This window comes from Penicillium canescens (genome assembly GCF_028828765.1).
Source record: "Penicillium canescens strain IBT 15451 chromosome Unknown utg000002l_segment0_segment0, whole genome shotgun sequence".
Lineage (NCBI taxonomy): Eukaryota > Fungi > Ascomycota > Eurotiomycetes > Eurotiales > Aspergillaceae > Penicillium > Penicillium canescens.
This window is the reverse complement of record NW_026703964.1, coordinates 1,412,305-1,434,972: the sequence shown is the minus strand read 5'-3', so window position 1 is coordinate 1,434,972 and position 22,668 is coordinate 1,412,305. Positions and strand designations below refer to the sequence as shown.

The following is a 22,668-nucleotide window of genomic DNA, read 5'->3' as shown; positions in this document are numbered from 1 at the left end:
CGTTTCAAGCTGTTGCACTCACTACGATGGGACTGTGGCGGAATTTGGGCGGCGTAATGGGTGAGGCTGTTAGCGGCTGGATTTTCCAAAGTATTGTTCGATATCAACTCGAGTATAGAGTTACAGGCATGGAGAAGGGCATATTGTCGCCCTGGTTCGCAAGTCTATTCAGACTATTGCGGAGTTGGATCCAGTTCACCGGTTGGAAAGTATGCTTGACTGCCCTCGACCCCTTTATAATTTTTTTCTGACGGCCCCCCAGTCATCAACTCGTATGCCGCTGCTCTTCGTTCACTTTCATGTATGTGGCCCTTTGTGTGGCTGTTCTATTGATTCTGCAGTGTCGAGTCCAATTGCCTCGATTGGCGAGGAAAGTGCGTAGATAATATCTATTGCTTACTTTGCAAGCAATGATGGTTTATAAAGATAACCTGAGTTTAAGACGGTTATAATAATCATAAGGTGTACTTAAACGTATGTAGGCAAACACGGCGTACTCCAGATACATCGGGATCTTGGCAAAGCGGGCCGGCCTTTTTTCTCTTCGGACTTGACATCCACTTCCCCGCGACACATATCTTTGTGCTGGCATCGGCTGGTGAGTACTTTCTTTTTTCTTCGGGGATATCCTTGAGCTGACGAACTTCCTAGACCCCCGATTTATCTGCCGAGCACCTCCCTGTTTGCGCACGCTGGCTGTTAGATTCAAGCCCTTGAATCGCAAGCTCCGACGATCGCCTTCCTCTCGACAAATTCCCCACTCGCGATTACTACAAGTGCCATTATCGAACATGGCCAGTCGAGTGAAATCTACAAGGTCATTTTGTGTATTCGGGACTCCTCTTTCGGTTCGGACCCAGGTCGGAGCCGGAGACTAGAGACAGGTCTGGACCAGAGCTCAAATCAAAAGGCGCCAATATCAACTAGATCGAAATGAATCTTCGGACATCTGCGAAATCGCAGGCGCGATCACCTACTGTCGACTCGAAGACATCGACTCCAAAAAGCCAGACAAGCGATTCACAAAGTACACTACGTCCGCGCCGGAAGAAGACAACGGGCATTGCAGACACCAAAGCGAAGAGGGTGCGCACGGGCTGCCTGACTTGTCGCGAACGACATCTCAAGTGCGACGAGGCCTTAGGACGGTGTCATAATTGTCGCAAGTCGAACCGCATCTGTCGACGTGGTGTTCGCCTCAACTTTATTGATATTCAAAATGTGGCGCCTCCACATGTTGTCGCTCGACCCCATGGCGCCAAAGTGACATTTCGCGATGATTCGCGCTTGATCGCGTCTGAATACGTTGGAGGGTTCGAGAAATACCCGCCCGTTCAGCCGGAAAGTCCTGCTGAAGAGCAAAGACTTTTGCACCATAGCTTCGAGGCTATGGGGCCTGATGACCTGACGAGTCTTTTCCAATCTGTTGCTCATTCTTTCGATCCGCTAGATTTTGATATTTCCAACCCAGACAACGCAGATTTTGGAACCGATGTCTGGCAGCAGTCTCATCTGGTACCAGGAGATGAACTCCTTCCGCATGGGACATCCAACTTCGCACGGAAACTGGCAAAAAATGAGGGAAGTCATTCCTTCATCGCAGATCCTGACCGAATGCTTCTTTTCCGTGCTTTTGTCGAACACGTTGGGCCCAGGCTGGATGCGATGGATGCAATGAACCATGTTTGTCACCCTTGCTAAATCGTCTCGAGTGATTTTCTAATGATGAACAGTTTACCCATATTATTCCGTACTACGCCCTCGACGAACCTATGCTGCTCAAGGCACTCCTAGCGTGCGGCGCTAGACATCTTTCCCTTGTAGATTCTTCTCACGGGGACGGAAAGGCCATGCAGCTCTACGACGAGGCTACCCAGGATCTGTTAAACTCCGTCCATGATTCTAATCGTGACTCTGTTCTATGTGCGGTAGCGGCTCTGGTTCTTGGCTTCTTTGAAACAATGTCATCGCTATCCTCACATCGGAAAGTCCATATCGCAGGCTCGCGAGCTTTGATTCGAGAATGTGGCTGGACTTCCAAAACTCCAGGGCTCGGTGGAGCGTGTTTCAGAATCAGCATCAGCGCAGAGCTACTTAATTGTGTACGATATAATTGGAGTCTGTCCTGGGATCCAAACACTTGGGGGATTGATATGGACATGGACCATTGCCACACTTCCGGTGGGAGCAGCGACGATTCATGGTCTCATCGCATCCTCTATATCTGTGCAAAGGTCGTGATCTTCCAAGCATCGTTGTGTCAATCTCAGGGTTTGAGCAACGATGCAGTTAGGGCTCAGCTCAACGATCGATTCCAGGAATGGAGTCTTTACAACAGCTGGTGCGATCAGTGGGAGAAATCGGCCCCCAAGTCGATGGCTCCTCTTGGGTACTTGCAGCCCTGGCAGACAAGCTCCAAATCCGCGTTTCCGGAGGTTATGTAGGTTCCCGTTCATCTTGGACTCGGTATAATATGTTCACCGACTGATCTCTTTCAGGATACTTAAACGACCTGCAATCGTTGCTCGGCTATTTTTCCATGTGACGCGAATTTTGCTATCCAAGTCAAACCCTCTGCAGTCAGAATTCGATGGAGACATGCGTGGGATGCAAAGAACCCACGCACACGAAATTTGCGGCCTCATCGCATGTACCAAGGACCGGTTAGTTCAAAGGCTCATTGCGCGCTACTCACATCAATTGTGCTGACGCATTATCACCCAGAAGTCTTTCCGATATCTCACTACGCTGTCTTGCAATCGCTGCAGAATGTCTAGAAGCCCGCTCGGCCCAAGAAGAAGTGATCGGCATTTTTGATGCTATCGCCAAGACTACTACTTCCAACATTGAATCAATCAAAGATGATCTAAGGCAGATTTGGAGCTGGGTCGATGCTCACCCGGACACTGTTACCCCGGCCCAAATGCACAACCACTACTACGAACTCGATCCATCGCTAGCAATCTCCGAAGCATCTGGCTCATCTTCGGATCTATGTAACCCACTCACGACAACCGGGGACTTTTCAATGGAGAATCATCCGTATCAGGGATATTATGTACCACCTCACCATCACCATGCACTCGATCAGTATGACTATGGTGCATATCTGATGTGATGATCCGACATTTGATGAATAATGAAATGTTTTATTGGTTTTTTTCCCGCTACCTAGTCAATAGAACATGAGTGTTCAAAAGTAGTTTTCTGAATGCAAGCCGGGGGCCTATGGTAGAACCTCTCACGAAATTTATAACTCACAACATATCCATGTCTTTGGTCGAATTGAAAGCCATACCTTCAGTTACCAGCCTTGACAAGCTGTAATAGATTCTATATGTAAATACATTATCGTATATGATTAATGACAACGATACAGAATTTGGCACACAAGGATGGCGGTGTGAACGGGCAATTCCCCGTTTAACCGCAAACCATTAGCTCATAGATATCAACATCAACGCCCAAAAAAACTACGATGGAGAATAAATCAGCCCAGGCTCAGTCTCCGGCCACTCCAATCTACATCCTCCGCGGGCACGGTGCACCGATACACGCGCTTCACATCTACAACCAGAACCTGCGCCTTGTATCCGGCGACGCCAACGGCTGGATCGTGATCTGGGACCTGGTCACCAAACGCCCAGTGACCGTCTGGAAAGCGCACGCAGGTGCCGTACTAGAAGTAAAAGGATTTAACCTCGACTCAGGCATAACCGAGATTTACACGTGAGATGACCCTATCCTATCCCAATCCAGCACGTCTTGATTGACCACATCATATTAACCCATCTACGACAGACATGGCCGCGACCACAAGCTCTGCGTCTGGAAGATTCGTTCAGAGGATGAATCATTCTTAGACAAGACACTTCCGGTCGACGTGAGTGGTCCTGCTCAGGGGGAAGTAAGACTCAGCCATGGCTGCTACATGCCATGCCCGTGAATGCGCTCAATTTCTGCGCGTTCTCTATGACGTTTGTCAATGTGGACGGGCTTCCTGTTTATCCATCGCAATCTGCAAAGCCACAGAATACATTGTTTGCAGTGCCCAATGCCTTGGACTCTGGCGGCGTCGATATCTTCCACCTACCATCCGAGCGCCGGATCAGCACTATTCCATCTGATTCGTCGACGAAGACTGGAATGCTGATGGCTGTCAATATATTCGTGACTTCTGTTGGGGATCTGTTTGTCGTTTCGGCATATGAGGATGGCCATGTTATGGTTTACGCTCATCGTGGTGCTTTGAAGACGGCCAGTTTTGAGATCGAACATATTAAGAACTATCCTTTGAAATGGGATAGGCTCTATGCTGGCCGTCCTCATACCCAGCCGGTTCTTTCCCTTGACGTCTCGGCTTCGTACACGCACTTTATCTCTTCTTCTGCTGATGCTTTGATTGTCAAACATCCCATTCCCAGTCTGCCGTCTGCTGGTTACATTCCTACGGCTGGCTACAAGGAGGAATCTCCCTTGCAGGTTGTTAACACCAGACACTCGGGTCAGCAGGGTCTGCGCATCCGGTCTGATGAGAAGGTATTTGCTACTGCCGGTTGGGATAGCAGGGTACGGGTGTACTCGGGGAAAACAATGAAAGAACTGGCTGTGCTCAAGTGGCACAAAGATGGATGTTATGCTATAACATTTGGAGAGATTGAAACATCTTTATCTACAAGATCTACAGAGAAGCAGTCCACAACTGCAAGCCAAATGGCAGTTGCTGCACGCGACTACTCTCTCGCAAATGTACAGCAACAACGGAATCAGAAAGTACAGCAGACTCATTGGCTAGCGGCAGGTTCCAAGGATGGGAAGATTTCATTATGGGATATCTACTGAGATAAATGCTAATGCTATAAACAACCATGTAACCATGCTTTTTTTGAGACGAATGGGGTGCCAAAGCCAGAAACAGATCAAGCCAAGTTGAACTCGCTGGCTCCAGCCATGTTCTCTCTCATCTTGGCTCTCATCTTGCGAGCAGCATCATCCAGATCCGTCGTGCCTGGAGCCTTGTCCTCAGCGCCAGCCTTCCTCTTGGTACCTGCGGCACCGTTGCGCGCCGCCTTGAAGTCCTTCTTGGTGTCTTCCTGCCCAGGACGTAGACCAGGGACGTTGATTTTGCCTGGTCGGTCACGCAGGGCGAAGCTCTTTGCAAGGTGACCCAAGTGGAGCTCTTTGATGTTAAACATGCTCCGCTCAGCAGCAACGTGCGTCGCGTATGCGCGAACATGAGATTGGTAAGCCCGACGGGCCATCTCCAGGTATTCAGGGTTCTCCAGAGCCCAACGCTCTACATCCATCTGCCAATCGGTAGTCTTCTCCTCCCAGTTCTTCTTTCTGGAGTCGTTGCTTCCGAAGCCGCGCTTGAGAATCTCATTGGCATCAGTCCGGGTGAGAGCTTTGCCTCCATCACGGTAGCCGCGCTTGAGAATCTCGACATAGTTTTCTTCGCAGCCGGGCTGGAGGAAGATTAGGGCGCGACCGTCTCGTCCGACACGAGCTGTACGACCAATGCGGTGAGTGTGGTCATCCGAACTGAAGGCTGGATCGTACTCAACGACCAAGTCCACATTGGGGAGATCAAGACCACGTGCGGCCACATCGGTACAGATCATGACGCAGGCCTCCGTGCTGCGAGAGAAGGAACCAAGTGTGGCGGTTCGAACATTCTGGGGGAGGGAGCCGTGTAAACGATGTAAAAGGACCGGATTTCCTGGATTGGAAAAGGCTCTACCGGGAGCAATGGTGCCGTGGGGTGACAATTCCTCTTTTTCGTCCGGTTTTTCCTTGTCTCCTTCCTCCTCGTCCTTCTTTTGTTGCTCTCGGTCTTGGTTCCTTGAAAATAGCTCGAAGTGGAAGTCGACGGAATCGGCGCAAGACATAAAGACAATTGCCTTCATTACCGATCCCTTTCGAATAAATGTCCTCTTCAAGTAGGCTGTTAATGAAACGAGACGTAGCTTCGGTGCAACAATCGCGTACGACTGCTTCAACTGTGCCGGGACGCGGAATGAGTCCTCCTGATCCTTCTTTGGCGCATTCTCATCTTCGTCCGCCGGATCCGCCTTGATGTGTACCGCATCCTTCAAACTGATTTCTCCCAATTTCTGCACATTCATCTTCAATGTCGCCGAACACAAGATCGTAGTTCTGCGCGTAGGCACACCGGGAACACGACTCGGTCTTTGTCTGGCGTCGAGTTTCTTAACAATTCCCTGTAATTCCTCCTCGAAACCCATATCCATTAAGCGATCACCCTCATCCAGCACCAACCAACGCACATTGCTGACGTCCAAAGCTTCCGTGTTGTCGAGATGGTCAGCCAAACGACCGGGTGTCGCAACAAGGATGTTCAATCCTTTCCTTAAACGAGCCTTTTCCGATTTCTTCTTCTCTCCACCAATTACCGTACCACAGACCAGCCAGTTCGCGCAACGGAGAATGTTCTCCAGCACGACGGAGATCTGCTTGCACAGTTCGCGAGTAGGCGCCAGTACAATGGCAAACAACCCACTGTCCCGGTGGACTTGGTTGTCATTATGTTCTTTTGTGGCTTTCGAGAGATCCATAATTCGTTGCACGAGCGGAAGGAGATAAGCCAGCGTCTTACCGGAACCTGTCTCGGCCTGGATGAACGCATCACTTTCCTCCTTCAACAACTGCCCAATAGAGCTTTTTTGAATCGCCGTCGGCGCCTTGAGCTCAAGCTTTGTGAGCAGATGCGCCGCGAGATTGGCCGATAATCCCAGATTCGTGAAAGTGTCCAGGCCGTCGATCAGCGGAGCGTTGGTCGGCTTTGCATCTTCTTGCTCTCCCTCGGCCTTGGGTTCTTCGGCATTGCGCGGTTCGGGGTTGCTAGTGAAAAGCGAGGAAACGAAGTGACGGGGGTCTCGCGGGGTCTGGTGTGGGCGTCGATCGCCGCCGGAGCGATGAGAAGACTCCTCGGTCCTTTGGCGCTTAGCAGGCCGCGGGCCGATTTGGATTTGGTTTGGGTTTTTGGAAGCTGCGTTGCGTGCAGCTGCGTCTTTGGGGTCTTTCTCCGAGCCTCGATGCGCCAAACGCTTCTTGGCTACCAATCGGTCTCGCCATGTTCCACCTTTGAACTTTGCCTCGGGCTTAATGACAGTGTCAGCAATGCTAAAGTTCATAAGCATGCCATCGTCAGCCATTTTGAAAGATAGTTCCTTGAGAATGGGGGAGTTGGAGGGTTTGGTTAAGGCGGTTGACGCTGAGACTTTTTTTCCGCGCCAAGACTTTCACGGCTCCAGCAAATTTTCTCCACCCTCAGGATCTGCCCTACTTTCTAGAGATGTTTGAGATGCGATACAAGGATTGTGTCCTCTTTTGCTTAGTTCTGTTGGTTTTACTAGAGCTCAATAATGTCATTGAAACAGAAAAGCTTTGCTACGGCGTACCCGAAGACAGCGGCTTCCTCCATTTAACACGTTAAACACACTAGGCCGTATAGACATCCTTCGCCATATACTCTAACGAATTCATGGCTACTCGGGCTTTATCAAATTTCTACTATAGACTCCTCGAATTAAATCCTGCGATAAAATTGAAATATAGACAAAGAACAAATGATGTAGCTGAAGTATATGACCTATGCTAGTTTACATATGCAGGGATATCCGTGTATAATCCTCGCTACAGCGGACAACCTCCCCCCCTCCCCCCATGCAAGTTATGACCTATTGTAGCGATGTTTGACTGCATCATCTATATCTATAGATATGCACTAAGAAACCCTACCATGTTTGCTTTTTCTAAGACATAAGGTGTACCTAAAGTATATCCCCCTATTAGAAACAGCGAGACTGTTTGTTATAAGCTGAATAGACCACTAGATAATCTAGTCGAGGATAATCTTTTATTATTTTTATTATTTTTTTTTAAAAAAAAAAAACAATCATGCCTATAGAAAGTAAAGTTCTGTCGTACACTAGACTTTACGTGGTCAAGGCGAATTTTATTTTCATTTGCATGATTATGGCAGAAATTTATTTACGTCCAATACATCGTCGCCCGGATGGTCTAGTGGTATGATTCTCGCTTTGGGCTTAATTATGAAGTTGTTTCAGAACAATTTTCATGGTAAAATACTCTTATGCGAGAGGCCCCGCGTTCGAATCGCGGTTCGGGCCTTACTTTCACACGCAACGTGTGTGAAGGTTTATCCTTTTTATTGTTTTTATTCCTAGCTACTTTTTGTTTCCTTTACTTTATTTACTTTGTTTGATTCAATACTTTTTGTTTTTTCCTAATTTAGCGTATAGGTCCATCTCATAGGCGCCAGGATGCGCTGTTATCATATAGGCATTCGTACATCATAGATCCTACCGATAACGATACAGATCTATCGCAGCGAGATTTAATATAGTTATTGAATCGCCGTGCGGGCCACGTTGTTCTATGTTACGTAAAGCCTACTATTTAGATTCTAACGTAATTCACAAGCGAGCCGCCACCCCAAGCGAGCCGCCACCCTACCTGTATCTATTTATTTTTAATGCATTTTTCTCAACCAAAACGCCATTAAATTCAATAAGCTAAAAACTAGTTCTATTAGGACATGTAGTCAATTTATGACCCTGAATTCCACATATACTGCACTTTGGTAAGGCTCTCTTACGTGGCTGTGAAGGTGCCGGAGCCGATTCTGCCTCACGGGGGGTTTGTGCTAAAACCGCTTGCTCTGGCTGCGCTACTAAGGTAGAGGCCTCTAAAACTGAGAGACCTTCTTCGGAAGCTATTTGCTTTTTAGACCGAGTCCTTTTTCGCTTCTTCGTCTCGTTTGCAGCGCGTAATTCGCCTACTTCTTTCTCGAGAATAGCTGCCGATTGCATTGTGATTTGACAGGCTTTTAAAACCTGATTTATCGCGGAGTTAAGCGGGCTTGGTGGGCTTTTTGAACGCGCTTTTAGCAAAGCTTTAATTGAGGAAGCTTGCTTTTGTAATTGTACGTAGTTTGAAGGCGTTTTTGGATCCCACTCGCTTCCCTGGCTCCGGGGGGGTGTCGGGGTTCGAAGGCGAATATTAAGCTTCGAGATCACTCGATCCGGACTATAAGGCACTAAACCGGCGGCGGTAAAGCTATTCTTAATAGTCTCCGATTTAAATGCCTCAATTCGCGCGGACGGGTAGGCTTCGAGGAAGTCTAGCTTATCAATGTGGTTGATTCTAGCACGCGTTTTCGATTCGATAAGCCGAGCGTAACCACGCTTTAACACCGCAAAACAGCCGATATCAAGAGGCTGTAAAAGGTGAGACGAGTGCGGAGGCATACAAATTGCGATAATATCGTTTTTCTCGCAAATTTCGTCGAATTTCGGGGTTAAATGACTTCCGTGGCCGTCGAGTATCAAAAGTCTATACTTCCCCTTCGTACGCGAAGAAGTAGACGGAATAAAGAGCTTTTGAAGCCACCGAAGTCCAATTTCGTCGGAGGTCCATCCGTTAGGACTAACCTCAAGTCTCCAATCGTCCGGAAGGCCGTCGAACCAAGATTCGATAAAGACTTTGCCCTTAAAAATGATACAAGGAGGAAGCGCCCACCCCGACGCATTTATACATTCAATTGTAGTCACCCACGCGCGGTTTCCGGGCTGTAAAACCGATCGCCGACCGTAATATTCCCTTCTCGTAATAACCTTCGCGGTTGCGATTAAGCCCATAGCAAAACCGGTCTCGTCAAAGTTATAGATGTCGTCGGGGTCAATACCATATTGAAGTATAGTCTTTTGGACAAGCGAAAACCAATCTCCAATTATCTTTGGATCTTCACACTTCGCACGCTCGAAATTGTATCGTTTTGAGAACCGAGATGATAGGATTGGGTGCCTTTTTACGAAGTTTGTAACCCAATTATCGCCGACCGAAAGAGGGGAGGTAGATCCACGCGCCGCGAGTAGTAGATCTGCTATTTCTCGTACGGTAGACGGCCGAGGGGCTGCTCCACGTAAATCCATTGAGATAATCCATTTTTGAAGTGTTTCCTCCTCAATTTCGGTCAATTTATGTGAATTTGCGCGTACAGTAGCACGTTCTGTACAGCCAGAGAGGCGGTCGCGTAGAGTTGAACGCGGCACTTCAAAAGTCCGAGCAGCGTGAGCAACAGAGCTTATTTCTTTGTTCTTAATAGCCTGGATAGCTAATAAGATCCTACCCTCTTGCTCTGTACGATTTCGGGGCGATTGGGTACGAATTGGTGGCATGGTAGGTGGTTGAATAAATTAAATGCTAATTTTCGACGCGTTTTTAGGTAGGGTGGCGGCTCGCTTGGGGTGGCGGCTCGCTTGTGAATTACGTTATGTGAAGGTGACCTGCGCTATGCTACATATGTACTAAGGGCTCGATATTGATCAAGCACGAGGATGCAGAATGAGGTTGTCGATCAATCGCACTGGGACCTTGCCATCTCCCAATCCGCAGTCCTCATCAGGCCTGGATTCTTCCAATGGTGCCATCTTGAATGCAGTGCTCAAGACGGCTCCCTTAGCCGGGTCGACGATATCCAGCTCGTCGAGGGTGTCGGGATCCGCAAGGGAGATGTAATCGACCTCATAGAGGGCCCTCTCAGAGGGTGACAGACCTTGCTGCTGAGAGAGGACAGAATCTGCCACACTGTTTGCAGCTCCAAGGATATCTGCCCGGCTGGTCTTACCAGCCAGATAGGCATCTTCTGCAGCCTTAAGAGACTTGTAGACAGTGAGTCCAATGGATCGCCTCCGGTCTCCCAGATACACGTTCCGTGAGCTCAATGCCAGGCCATCAGATTCACGGGTGGTTTCCACAATGCGCACCTCAGTGCCCACGTGGAAATCCTCCACCATGCGCTTGATGACCACGGTCTGCTGCACATCTTTCTGTCCGAAATAGACACGGTCGGGAGTTGTGATGTTGAAAAGCTTCATGCAGACAGTTGCGACACCTCGGAAGAACACTGGTCGAGAGCCACCCTCCAATTTTGTAGAGAGTGGGGTAATGGTAACAAACGAACCATGGCCATCGACTTCGGACGAGGGAGGCAAACCGGGGTATATCACCTTGGATGTCGGGGCGAAAATTGCTGTGATACGTCCCGCGCTAGCACTGTTTTCTCCCAGGCGTTCCAGCTCCTCGTTCAGCTTCTCCAACTTCTCCACGTCGGTATCCCAGGTACGGGGGTAGCTTGACAAGTCTTCCGTCACTCCGAACTGTGTGGGATTGACATAAATGCTCACGAAAATGTCTGTGTTCTCGCGTGCTGCTTGCCGAATCAATGAAAGGTGGCCCTCGTGAAGAGCGCCCATGGTGGGAACAAAACCCACGGTGCGGTCCTTTTAAGCAACTGGCGTCGCAGCCCACGGATCGAGGGGACATCGCGGAAGACTTGGAACGAAGATGGTTGGCGGGCGGTTTGAGAAGCCGCAGTTGCATCGGCAAGGAGGGACGAAGCTGTCGCTGGTGGGGGAAGAAGGTAAGCTTATATGGAGCTAGAAATTTAAGCTATAATACACATACATGAGAAAGATTTCACTCCATTGACCAGACGAGACATCTTGGAGGGAATTGAGTGTGGTCCCTCCCTTGAAGATTGACGAAGACACACAAACTTCAAAAGTACGAGCCCATGTAAGTTGGAGCTCACCACGTGACCTGCCTCGGCTCTATGGGGAACATGAGACATCCGGGGATCGGCCGTTTATTGTTGGTAGCTTAGCTATGGCCTCTTCCATATCTCCGCTTTTGAGAGATTCCCCTTCATTCCTCTACTTTATCTTCTTGTCAATGGAGTTGACGCTTCTATGATTTGAACCCAGGAACCTTCCCCCGCGTTATACCCCCGTACAAGATGCCTCCTAAACCGGCTGTCGCCGATGACCATTCGGCGCCGGACCTAGAGATCGTCAAGGACCAGTTAACGATTCATCCCTCAGGCTTCACCGGAGGCCCTGAAACCCAAGATGGTCAAATGACCGAGCGCAATCTTGTCCGCCACATGGCGCGATTCCGCGAGAACCCCTTCGATTTCCTCCGCGAAGTGAGCTTGTACATGTCTGGGACAGGCTGGCGTGCCTATGACGATGCTATTGGCCAACCGATATTCTATTCAGGCTTTTCCGAAAGAATGAAGTCCTCTATTTTGGCCAGTCCGCTCCTACAGAACAAGGTCACCGAGCTAGCGAATCGTCGGCTTACGGTAGAAGAGAAGGAAGGGTTGCTGGCAATCAAGGATGGCGCAACACTCGACGACAAGCGCGCTCGTCGGAGGACTGAGCTTGAAGGCAACCTTCGGGAAGTTGTGGACACGATGATGGACAACATGATCTGCAAGATGGAAAGCAAGAAGTTCATTCGGGGTGCTTATTACATGTGCACCCAACTATTGACTCGGGCTTACCATCAAGGTAAGTTGCTTGCGCTATGTCTACTTTCCTTTGGACGGAATACTAAGCCAGGTCTATAGGCATTCATGTGTCCAGCGAGGAAGTTTTGCGTCTGAGATCGGTGGCCGATGCTGCCGCAAAGAAGAAACAATCGATCGTCTTCCTACCGTGCCACAAGTCGCATGTGGACTATGTTTCATTGCAACTTATTTGCTACCGTCTTGGAATTGCCCTGCCAGTTGTGGTCGCAGGCGATAATCTGAATATTCCTTTGCTGGGCCCATTCTTGCAACACGCAGGTCAGTTGAGCGCAGACATTCTAAGCATTGGGCTTTATTGACTCTTATAGGCGCTATGTGGATCCGTCGGAGCTTTGGAAATGACCCATTGTACAATACTGTTGTACAGGCCTACATCGACACTCTACTTCAACAAGGGTTCAACTTTGAATGCTTTATTGAAGGTGGCCGTTCTAGAACTGGCAAACTGCTTTCACCCAAGTTCGGAATCTTGAGTTTCATTATGGACAGCTTGCTATCAGGTCGAGTTGAAGACACGATCATCTGTCCTGTCAGCACACAATACGACAAAGTCATTGAGACTGAGTATGGCACCCCACTGACAACTTGAAATTGACGCTGACAACTTCCCCAGGTCATACATCAGTGAGCTGCTTGGCCAGCCGAAGGCGAAGGAAAACCTAGCCGATCTTCTATCCTCGTCCTCCGTCTTGTCCCTGAAACTTGGCCGAGTCGATGTCAGGTTCCACGAGCCATGGAGTCTTCGAGAATTCATTGGTCAACAGCTTACGCGCCTGGATTTGCGTAGCACTAACATCAATAACACACTCAGTTACGCGGACCATGGTCGTATCCTTAGGACCTTTGGCTACCGGGTTCTATCTGAAATCAACGATGTCTCCGTCATGATGCCAACCGCTCTCGTGGGAACTGTGCTCCTAACTCTGCGTGGCCGTGGAGTCGGAAAGGGAGAACTGGTACGGAGATTGGACTGGCTCTGCGAACGAGTCCGGGCCAAAGGTGGCAGGGTTGCACACTTTTATCGTTCACCGACAGAAATGGTTGTCGATCGTGCCCTGGACGTTCTGGGGCCCAAGCTTGTTGGTGTGATCTCGGGACTGGTCGAACCTACCTATTACGCGGTAGATCGCTTCCAGCTTTCCTTCTATCGCAACATGGTTATTCACCTCTTTATCACTGAGGCGTTGGTCTCTGTGGCAATGTATACGAAGATCAAGCAAGGTGGAGGACCTGCCAACCAAAGAATCACTTACGAGGCTTTGAAAACCCAAGTTTCGTTCCTTTCCCAGCTTTTCCGCGGTGAATTTATTTTCCCGCCTGAAGGTCTGGCTGCCAATTTCGACAAGACCCTGCGTGGGTTGGAGAAGGACAATGTGATTAAGATCACCCGGGATGAGTCTAGCACGCCACTCTACGTAGAGTTGAGCGAGGCTGAACGGCTTTGCGGTCGTGAGAACTATGACTTCTACTGTTTCCTGATCTGGCCTTTCATTGAGGCCTCTTGGCTTGGTGCAGTGTCTCTCCTTGGGCTGACACCGCCTCTGGATAGTCCAAAGGAGATCTGGATTGATTCGAAAAAAGCACAGGACAGTGCGCAGATCGTAAGTTTTTCCAGTTTTTTATCAAAAGAAGTCGTACTTACTGACAATCTCAGCTTGGTAAAACATTATATCACCAAGGGGATCTTTCTTACTTCGAAGCTGTCAACAAAGAGACCCTCAAGAACTCCTATCAACGATTCGAAGAAGAGGGCATCATTCTGGTTTCGAAGAACAAAGAATCACGGGTCGGCCCGTCTCTAAGACTCGCACCTGAATGGGCTCCGCACCGCGATCCTAACACCGGGAAAGTGATGGAGGGTGGACGACTGTGGGACTTTACGGAACTGATCGCCCAGTCCCGTCGCGAGGGGTAAGTCTTCAACTATCCGTCTGTTTGCAAATTGATAACTAACTTTGAGCAGCAAAAATCGCCGCGACGGTGCAACTGTTTCCTCTCGCGTTCTGACCATGTCCGATCTCGTTGGACGTCAGCTATTCTTGAACGCCGCAGCACCGGCACCTGCGGATATCTCCTCGCGTCAAATGCGCCGGAAGGCAATTGCAACGGACGCCAAGCTGTAACCATTTGATACCCGCTCATGCACCATGTACAAGCAGTTAACCAGCACTTTTTTTGATCTGTTTATGTGCATTCATTCAGACGATGCCTTCGCCTGTCCTATTTATACCCTGCTTTCATACTTTGGCGTCGATTCTATATATACATTCTATCATTCGCCTGAACATATATTTTGCCGTCTACGCTGGTCTACATCTTATCAACTTGTATGGTCCTTTTATCCTGCTTCTAGCTAATACATGTAATAGGGGCGATCTCATGAACAGTAAGGATATACCATAGTGGGTGAGATAGAATATCAAAATGCGAAACAGTTGGGCATCTGAACTAACTTCAGTATAACTTGGCTGTCACTAGAGCGCGAGCAAACAAGCCAAATAGTTGAAATAGCTTTGAATCCTACTTGCTACTTCATTGGATTAGGAGTCACGTCTTGCTTTAGACCACTTTTCTGAGTTGAGAAAATGTCACTAAATATAAAAATTCAGTCTCCTATACCACCTTATCGGCCCCTTAGGATATATAGGCTCTCCCATTTTCAATCGAAATCTAAAATATTTGACTTTAATCAGCTCTCACCTATTTTACGCCAGTCTCTCGGCCATTTTCCAATTACTTCTCTTTTACTTCTCTGCCTATGTCAAGTCCGAGGAGCAAGTTGAGAAGTACATACGAAAGTGGAAAGACCTTGATATGAGCAAGGCTAGCCATGCAATTGTGACTCAGTGAACATTGCACACCGCAAGTCAATTCCAGCTACTTATGTTGATCTCCAGCACGCCCGTCTCATAGCAAACACTCCTGGTTACGTGACTGGCCCACAGCGAGCTCCAAGGACGCCCAAACTCCAAAGGCAAGCCGGATTACAGCACCAACGTTCACGGCGAGTCTTAGCCTAGATGTTCGTGTCTTTGTCATGCCTGAATGGAAAGATACGTCTGTGCGAGAGAAACTGAGGTCCTCTCATCGAAAGAAAACGTTGCATACCATAAACCAGTAGAGAATAGAACCATTGTAGAGCATCAAGCATCCAAGACCTCGCAATTACATACATCGATCCCATCCGATATTGACCAGGCTGTCACATACCTCTCTAGCCTTTGTTATGACATAATGCTGCGCAACTGCGAACATGCAGTCTAGAATTCACATTTTGCGCATTGAATGGCCGCGTTTCCCAGACAGGTATGCAGACAGCCTAAGTCTTGCATAGCACAGCCGGGACCACATGGAAATGATAGGGCTTTTTGACATTCGTTTGCATTGTCGCCAGGGCATCCGGCTGCGGGCGGAGTACCTTGACGTTTGGATAGGATATCATCGTTCATGGCCACCGGGCTAGCGAAAACAGTCGCGGCCAAGAGGCCGAGGATAGTAGCCTGCGTACTTGATAAGTAGGTGCGTAATAATGTACGTTTTTGAAGCAGAAGTACCTTGATGAAGAGAGTCATCGTGGAGAAGAACTTCGATTGTTAAGTGCGGGAGATTGGGGTTTGCTTTGATAATGAGCAATTTCGTTCAATTCAGCAGGATACCGCCAAATATATAAGTTGGGGATGTAAAGAGGGGTTTCCACATCGCCTAGCACCATCGGATGCTTTGCTATCCGGGTAGTACGAAGGGAGCGTCATGATACTCGTTGAAGCTGATAGTAAGATACCTATCTAGAGTTGCCAAGCTCGGAGAACGCCTTCAGACGCTTGGCAGGGGTTACTTGGCGCTTGGCGAGGGCGCTCCCGGGTCCGGTCGTCGACGACAAATCTAAAGACGGCAGACCCAATATAGATCCAGCATAGAAGTCGACCTTTCTGTTTGAATTCTACTACACTTCCCCTCTGTTTTCTCGGCAGAAGTCATTTCTTAGGAGAATATGCCTCTTGTGTATACTTGCATATCCCATCATGATGTGCCTGGGGTTGCCAGGGCATATCGGCCCCGAGGCATGTCGGCCCCAAAGTTACATTGAAATCCTTCAGCGCCAACATCTCGGCCCCAAAATTACATTAGAATCCTTCAGCGCCAACATCTCGGCCCCAAAGTTACATTGGAATCCTTCAGCGCCAACATCTCGGCCCCAAAATTACATTAGAATCCTTCAGCGCCAACATCTCGGCCCCAAAATTACATTGAAATCCTTCAGCGCCAACATGACGTCGAAGAGTTTCCGCGAAGTGTCTCAATGACGTCGGACGAGGATTGCCTACGCAGGTATCGAAGTCCAAATCAACGACACCCAATTGCGTCTCGGTGGCACAGGACACACATCCTAAATCTTAGCCCTAGGATTGTTTCAACCTAGAAGGATGACCTGATTTCTAGGCGATCAAATCTAGGTCGGGCCGGACCAGTAGACACATGATGGTCTACTCCTACTCGGACCCTTGGTTTATTTTCAACCTATATAGGGCAAGCAAGCTATGCGAGATTATAATGTCTAGATATTTCAAAAGTTGAGATTCCATTAGGTCATTAGTTTAATCGGCAGTCACCGCAACGCATGTCGCTTGCTAGTGATAAGGTTTATCATTGCGAACAAGTGAGTGCCCACCGGTATTTGTGTTGGCTTGCTTATCAACTAGAGTTCACAAGACCCTCTTCTGTCAATCGATAGAGCTCCTTGCCCAACTCCCCGCTGACTCGATATTTGTCCCCCACAACAGTGTTTTCGTGTAATTCGCAGTCCATCCAATTCCTACAACACTAAATTCATCGTCAATCTCAGGATCCAGACGACCCTCGCGAACAATGTTTCGAAAGCCATCCAAATAAAGCAGCCGCAGACTTCAAGACCAGAAAGCTTCCTGGTCTGCAAGTACCAGGCCCATGCAAACTTGCAATTGTTGATTAAACAATCGGTTGTCTCAGGAATGTGAGGGTTGAAAAGAATTGAGGAACTATCAATTCACCAACTTCCCAGTATAAAACTCTCTAAAATGGCTACATACATACATTCTTGAAACAGGAGTATAAAACATCATATGAAACAAACACATCAAAGAAAAGTCGAGTTCAAATCCGCTGGAACGCGTATCAGTCAAAACCAAACAACAGATTCAATAACACAAGTCAGAAAACAGGGTCCAAAGAGAGAAAAGCAAGACAAAACAAAAGAACTAAACGCTAAAGAACAAGCATAACAAATCCCCCAAATCAACCTCTCACAAACTGCCCCTTCGGGCCAGGACTCGTAGGAGCAGACCGAATAGTCGCAACACGCGGCGGCGAACTGACAACTGGCGTCAACTTCTCCACAGCAGCAGCAACCAAATCCTCCCTAGAAGGTCTAGGTGTTTTAGGATGGACCGTCGAGCTATCATCCGAGACAACCGTATCAGTCGACTTCTTCTTCGCAAACTCCTGCAGCCGCGCCATAATCACCGGCGAGTCAGAGTACAACACCACACCCTGCGAGTAGATACACGAGCTAGCCCGCTCCTGATCACTAGTAAAGTCCTCATGAGCAGCTTCGCGCACAATACGCGGGAACGTGCGCAGCACGACATGGCGGGTTGGTTCGCTGCCCTGCGGATAACTGTGCTCGCAGTTCACACCGTACTCCAGCCAGCCTTCGTTGGAGATGTTGTCTGCGTCCGGGGCGGGGAAAGTTGCCAGCACGAGTTCACGTTCGACGCGGGCGTGGCGCCAGGTTTCGGCGGCTAGCTTGACGATCTTGCGGACGCCTGTGACGAGGGAGTCGAGGTGTTTTGGGTCGGCAAAGTGTTTGATGTGGTCTATGATTTCGTCGACTATGACTGCTGCGGCGACGTTGATGGATTGTTTGGCGTCTGAGGTTGTGTAGGCTGCTTTCAGAGTTTGTTGGCGCCAGAAGGCTTCGCGGCGGACGGATTTGCGGCGGATGTCCATTGAGAGCATTTGGAAGAATGTGTCTGCTTTGTCGTAGCGTCGGCCTAGGGTGAAGAGGAAGGGTTGGAAGACTCTGTATGTTATGGTTTTGGATACGACGTGCTGGATGTAGGCGCAGCGTAGTTCGCGTGAGGCTGGGGTGTTGTCGAGGAAGGGTGGGATTTCGGATGGGATCTTGGAGAGGATGTCTTTTGGTGGGTCGATGGGGAGGTAGGCGAAGTGTTCTTTGGATAGGTCGTAGATCAGTTGTGAGAGCTCGTTGAAGCAGTCCAAACTAGAGGTGAAGAGGTTTATTAGATCGTGTCCATTTATCGTTATCAACATGAGAATTTATAAGAGAATGTATGTTCGCCTTCGCGCTGATGCAGTTCAAACAAACGAAATGTAGAAAGAATGACATGAAATAGAAGGAAAAGAGAACGGAAGTATGGGTTACAAAGGCTCACTCACAAGAATTGATCGCCTTTGGTGCTCTTAAGGTCGGTGGCCTCTCCAAGACTGAGAAGTGTCTTCCTTAGTCTGTCGCAGTCTCGGTCCAAGTGATCGATGGTCGACTTCATCTCACTCACAGCACGCTGAAGATGCTGTTCCTTGATGATACCATCTCCCTCCATCCTCTCTTTCTCTCGCTCGGCGCTGGAGAGCTCGTCATTTTTCTCAGCAAGTTGCTTCTCAAGAGTGGCACGCTGCTCGGCCCAAAGCTGCTCTTTCTCATGGAAGTGAGCTTCAAGCGCAGCAATCTTGTCATCGAGGTCCTTGGCAGCAGCGGCGACCTTCTCGTCATGGGATTTTCGTAGAGAGTCCAATTCGCCTGCGTGGCCTTCACGAAGTCCATCTGACTCCGAAGCGTGTTTCTGGTGCAGTTCTTCTATTTCCTTTCGTGACGCTTCGAGTTCGGCTAACTTAGCTGCCAATTCCTCGCGTGTCGATGTGAGCGCACTCAGTTGGTTTCCCAATTCGGTCTCCTTGGACTCCAAGTCCGCGATCTTGGACGACAGTTCCGTCTTGATCGCTTCCAGCTCGGTACGCTGGGCCTCCAAGGACTCTTGCATGGTCGATCTCTCCTTCTCCCACTCGCCCTTGGCGGCTTCCTGTTCACTGCGAAGCTCTCGCTCACGGGTCTCGAGGTTCTCCGCTGCAATCTTCTCATCCTCATTCTTGATTTCTTCGAACAGCTCAGTAAGCTCTTGCTTCTGTGCTACAAGAGCCTTTTCCTGTTCTTCTTTCTGGTTCTCCAGCTCTTTCTCGTGAGTCTCCTTTGCCTCTTGAATGTCGGTGTTCAGTTGCGCAATCTGCCCTTCGAGTTGGACCTTAGTCTGAGTAAGTTCCTCGTTTGACTTCTGGTGAACAGCCAAACCATCCTCGAGATCTTTCTGCTTCTCTTGTAGATTTCCGAGTTCCAGTCGTAATTCATTGATCGTGTTCTTGAGTCTGGATCCATCTTCAGCGCTTTGGTTTGCAGTCTTCTTCATTTGGGACTGCAAGGCTTCGATATAGTACTCCTTATGCATCAAAGCCTGTTCGTGTTGGTTCCCAATCTGCTTTATCTCCGCCTCGCGGGTTGACAGCTTGCTATGGGTGTTACGGAACCCATGCAGGAGGCGGTTGATATCCGGTATGGCAGACTGGATCCGTTGAAGAAGTTCGAGATGCTCACTGTCACTGTCTGGGGGAGACAAGGCTCCGTTCTCCCCAGGCTGACCGGCCATTGACAAATTTTGGAGGGCCTGGTATGAGGCCGCGTAAGATGGGTCCGGAATACTGTAGCTTCGCTGCATGTAGTGCGGATCGTGAGAATAGTGAGGAGAGTACTGTCCATATGGAGGGATGGCTCCAGCAGAGCTCATCACCGGTGAGTTGACAGAAGCTGAGCGGCTTGGGGCCACAGAAGGAGCCACAGAAGGGGGCGCGGGAGGAGCCACAGAAGGGGGTGCGGGAGGAGCCATTGGTGCGGATGGGGGAGGTGGTGTTGCAGTTGGGGACATGTTTGGTGATTTATAGCGGTAATGGGAACGTGCAAGGGGACTGCTGACTTTGGGCACCGGTGAAGCAGTGTAGGGTACCGGAGAGGCGTAAGCTGTTGGGGATCCGGCGAAGGGAGAGCCGGCGTAGGGGGAGCCAGCGTATGCAGAGCCAGCGTATGCAGATCCAGCGTATGCAGAACCAGCGTAAGGAGACCCAAGGTAGGGCACAGGTGAAGTGTAAGGCACTGGGGAGGCAGTGTAGGGTACTTGAGAGGCGTATAGCGCAGGTGAGCCGTAAGCCGCTTGAGGGTTGTACGGCACTGGAGAAGAGTAGGGGATTGGAGAGGCGTATGGGACAGGCGAAGAGTATGGAATAGGTGCAGCGTAGGGTGAATACGCGGATGGTGCAGGTTGATATAAGTAGTTATCCTGAGAGGGACTTGACATAAACCGTGCTTCAGTTAAAGACGGCGATGGCAAGGGCACACTGGCCGCAACGGGAGAAAATGGATCAGCTGGTGGTGCTGAAACTAGTGGTTCAGAGGCCTCGACTTGCTTGCTTGGGTCATCCAAAGGCCCGTCGTCTTTGGCTTCTGTGTCGTCGGCGGGAGGCTGGAACGAGGTTGCCTCACCCAAAGGCGGCACACTCTCGTCAAGCTTGTCGGCCTCGGCTTTAGGAGACGGTTGATCCGTGGTAGGGTCTGAGATGGCCAACGGCACAGTCTCAGCCACAGGGGATTGTTGGTTGGAGACAGAGTTTGGGATAGCTGGTGCCTGTTGGTCAACCACAGGGGCTTGTTGGGTTGGAACAGGGTCTGAAGCGACCGGGGCCACAGTCTTAACCACAGGGGATTGTTGACTCGTGACAGGGTCAGAGATAAGAGGCTCGTCGTCGTCGTCGAATACCTCGTAAGCTGACACCGGCAAGGGCGTCTTTATCTCAGGAGAATGGGCAATAGCAGGCTCAGGGCCTTGGTCAGTTTCCTGCGCCGGAAGTTCAGGGCTGCCAGGAGTGGGAGTGTTTGTAGTTGTCTCTGCGACATCAGGGCTCTGTGCCTTCTTAACCTTCTTCGCATTGGCCTTGGCCTTGTCTTTGGCCTTAGTCTTCTTGCCCGCGACCATCGCGGATGAGTGATGCGTGCCCAAGAATGCTTGAAAATGCGAGACGTGAGAGACGTGTTACCAATGGGAGCAATTGGCTAAATCGAGCATGAGCAATAGTCAGATGTTTCATGGGGTGACTGTACGTTTGCAACCAGCCCTGGCGATGCCTCAAGATATAGCCCAAAGGTCTATAGTTGGGAGAGGAAGTGAGATTCCCCAGAATAATTAATAGCGAAAGCCAAGTGGCCGGGGATGCTGATCGGGCAGTGATTTGGAACTAAAGCGTGGACACAAATGAACCACAATAACAGATATGAGGCGAAATCAGAATTCTATTCTTGAACGCTGCAACGCACAGAAATAGGAAAGAATAAAAAAAAAAAATCTAGAGTCGAAAATTAGCACCCGAACGTTTGGCACAAAGGCGCGGACCGAACCTTGTACCCAGCAATGAAAGCGCAAAGAACGAAAGGGCACAAAGAATATCAAAATATTCAAATATCGAAAGATGGAAATAAGCAGAATATCCTAAACGCACCAAGATTCCATTCTGAACCGAAGCGAGAACCAGTTGGGGTGCGCCATGACATTGGGCATCAAGTGGGTTCGGGCTAAGATTCAGTAAGGCATGTGGGGATGAGCGAATATCTTTGGACATGTTCATTCGGGATATGATCATTCGAGATATGATTTGCATGAGTTAGCGATACATCACTGTATGTCGCCTGATTAGTACATAATGGGATGAAGGTGAGGCATTCTCCGGTAGATCAATTGACAACACAGCACATTACCAGATGAGGTTTCGAGCAGTTAGCCCATCCGGTTTCTATGCATACCTAGGCAATATTATTCTCTCACGCCGGCTTGACAAGCCCGACTGCATTCGGATTCTGAATTATTTTTGATCAGCCGGCCTCAGAACAGGGGGGACACAGCATGCGAATATGAGATTTGGGATTTGCGATGTGGGATGTGGGATTTGATCAAGGATCCCACACCAGGCAAGACTTGATGAGTATACTATCTGACAAAGAAGAAAATAACAAACATATGATATCTCGCAACAAAGATCTCCAACACACAGAGATGAAGTGACGAAGTATGAAACTCATTCACTTCCTGGTTCGCCCTAACCCCAAACGGCAAGTCACGTGTCATCGACTTTCGCTTTGCACCTCGCCCTATCATCGTTCC

General features: G+C 49.2%; 6 protein-coding genes across 6 annotated transcripts; 3 read left to right on the top strand and 3 right to left on the bottom strand.

Moving 5' to 3' along the window:
- Positions 1-933: 933 nt before the first annotated feature.
- N7446_001736 (Zn(II)2Cys6 transcription factor) lies at positions 934-3,118 on the top strand (the record flags this gene model as incomplete). Its single annotated transcript, XM_058510485.1, has 4 exons — positions 934-1,683; positions 1,734-2,440; positions 2,499-2,663; positions 2,725-3,118. 4 exons carry the CDS (start codon positions 934-936, stop codon positions 3,116-3,118), a joined length of 2,016 nt encoding a protein of 671 aa, XP_058376021.1.
- Positions 3,119-3,473: 355 nt separating this feature from the next.
- Positions 3,474-4,842, top strand: N7446_001735 (WD40 repeat domain-containing protein; the record flags this gene model as incomplete). Its single annotated transcript, XM_058510484.1, is given in 3 exon segments — positions 3,474-3,729; positions 3,802-3,907; positions 3,919-4,842. 3 exon segments carry the CDS (start codon positions 3,479-3,481, stop codon positions 4,840-4,842), a joined length of 1,281 nt encoding a protein of 426 aa, XP_058376020.1. The 5' UTR covers positions 3,474-3,478.
- A 77-nt stretch (positions 4,843-4,919) lies between these two features.
- dbp7 (putative ATP-dependent RNA helicase) lies at positions 4,920-7,175 on the bottom strand (the record flags this gene model as incomplete). The annotated part of the gene is made up of 1 exon (XM_058510483.1): positions 4,920-7,175. The coding sequence occupies one exon, from the start codon at positions 7,173-7,175 to the stop codon at positions 4,920-4,922; it is 2,256 nt and encodes a 751-aa protein (XP_058376019.1).
- A 3,195-nt stretch (positions 7,176-10,370) lies between these two features.
- Positions 10,371-11,300, bottom strand: N7446_001733 (pantoate--beta-alanine ligase PAN6; the record flags this gene model as incomplete). The annotated part of the gene is made up of 1 exon (XM_058510482.1): positions 10,371-11,300. The coding sequence occupies one exon, from the start codon at positions 11,298-11,300 to the stop codon at positions 10,371-10,373; it is 930 nt and encodes a 309-aa protein (XP_058376018.1).
- Positions 11,301-11,842: 542 nt separating this feature from the next.
- On the top strand, positions 11,843-14,541 carry N7446_001732 (lysophospholipid acyltransferase family protein; the record flags this gene model as incomplete). Its single annotated transcript, XM_058510481.1, has 6 exons — positions 11,843-12,398; positions 12,458-12,676; positions 12,727-12,982; positions 13,032-14,019; positions 14,073-14,329; positions 14,382-14,541. 6 exons carry the CDS (start codon positions 11,843-11,845, stop codon positions 14,539-14,541), a joined length of 2,436 nt encoding a protein of 811 aa, XP_058376017.1.
- A 3,148-nt stretch (positions 14,542-17,689) lies between these two features.
- N7446_001731 (uncharacterized protein) lies at positions 17,690-21,489 on the bottom strand (the record flags this gene model as incomplete). Its single annotated transcript, XM_058510480.1, has 2 exons — positions 17,690-18,677; positions 18,854-21,489. 2 exons carry the CDS (start codon positions 21,487-21,489, stop codon positions 17,690-17,692), a joined length of 3,624 nt encoding a protein of 1,207 aa, XP_058376016.1.
- Positions 21,490-22,668: the final 1,179 nt, after the last annotated feature.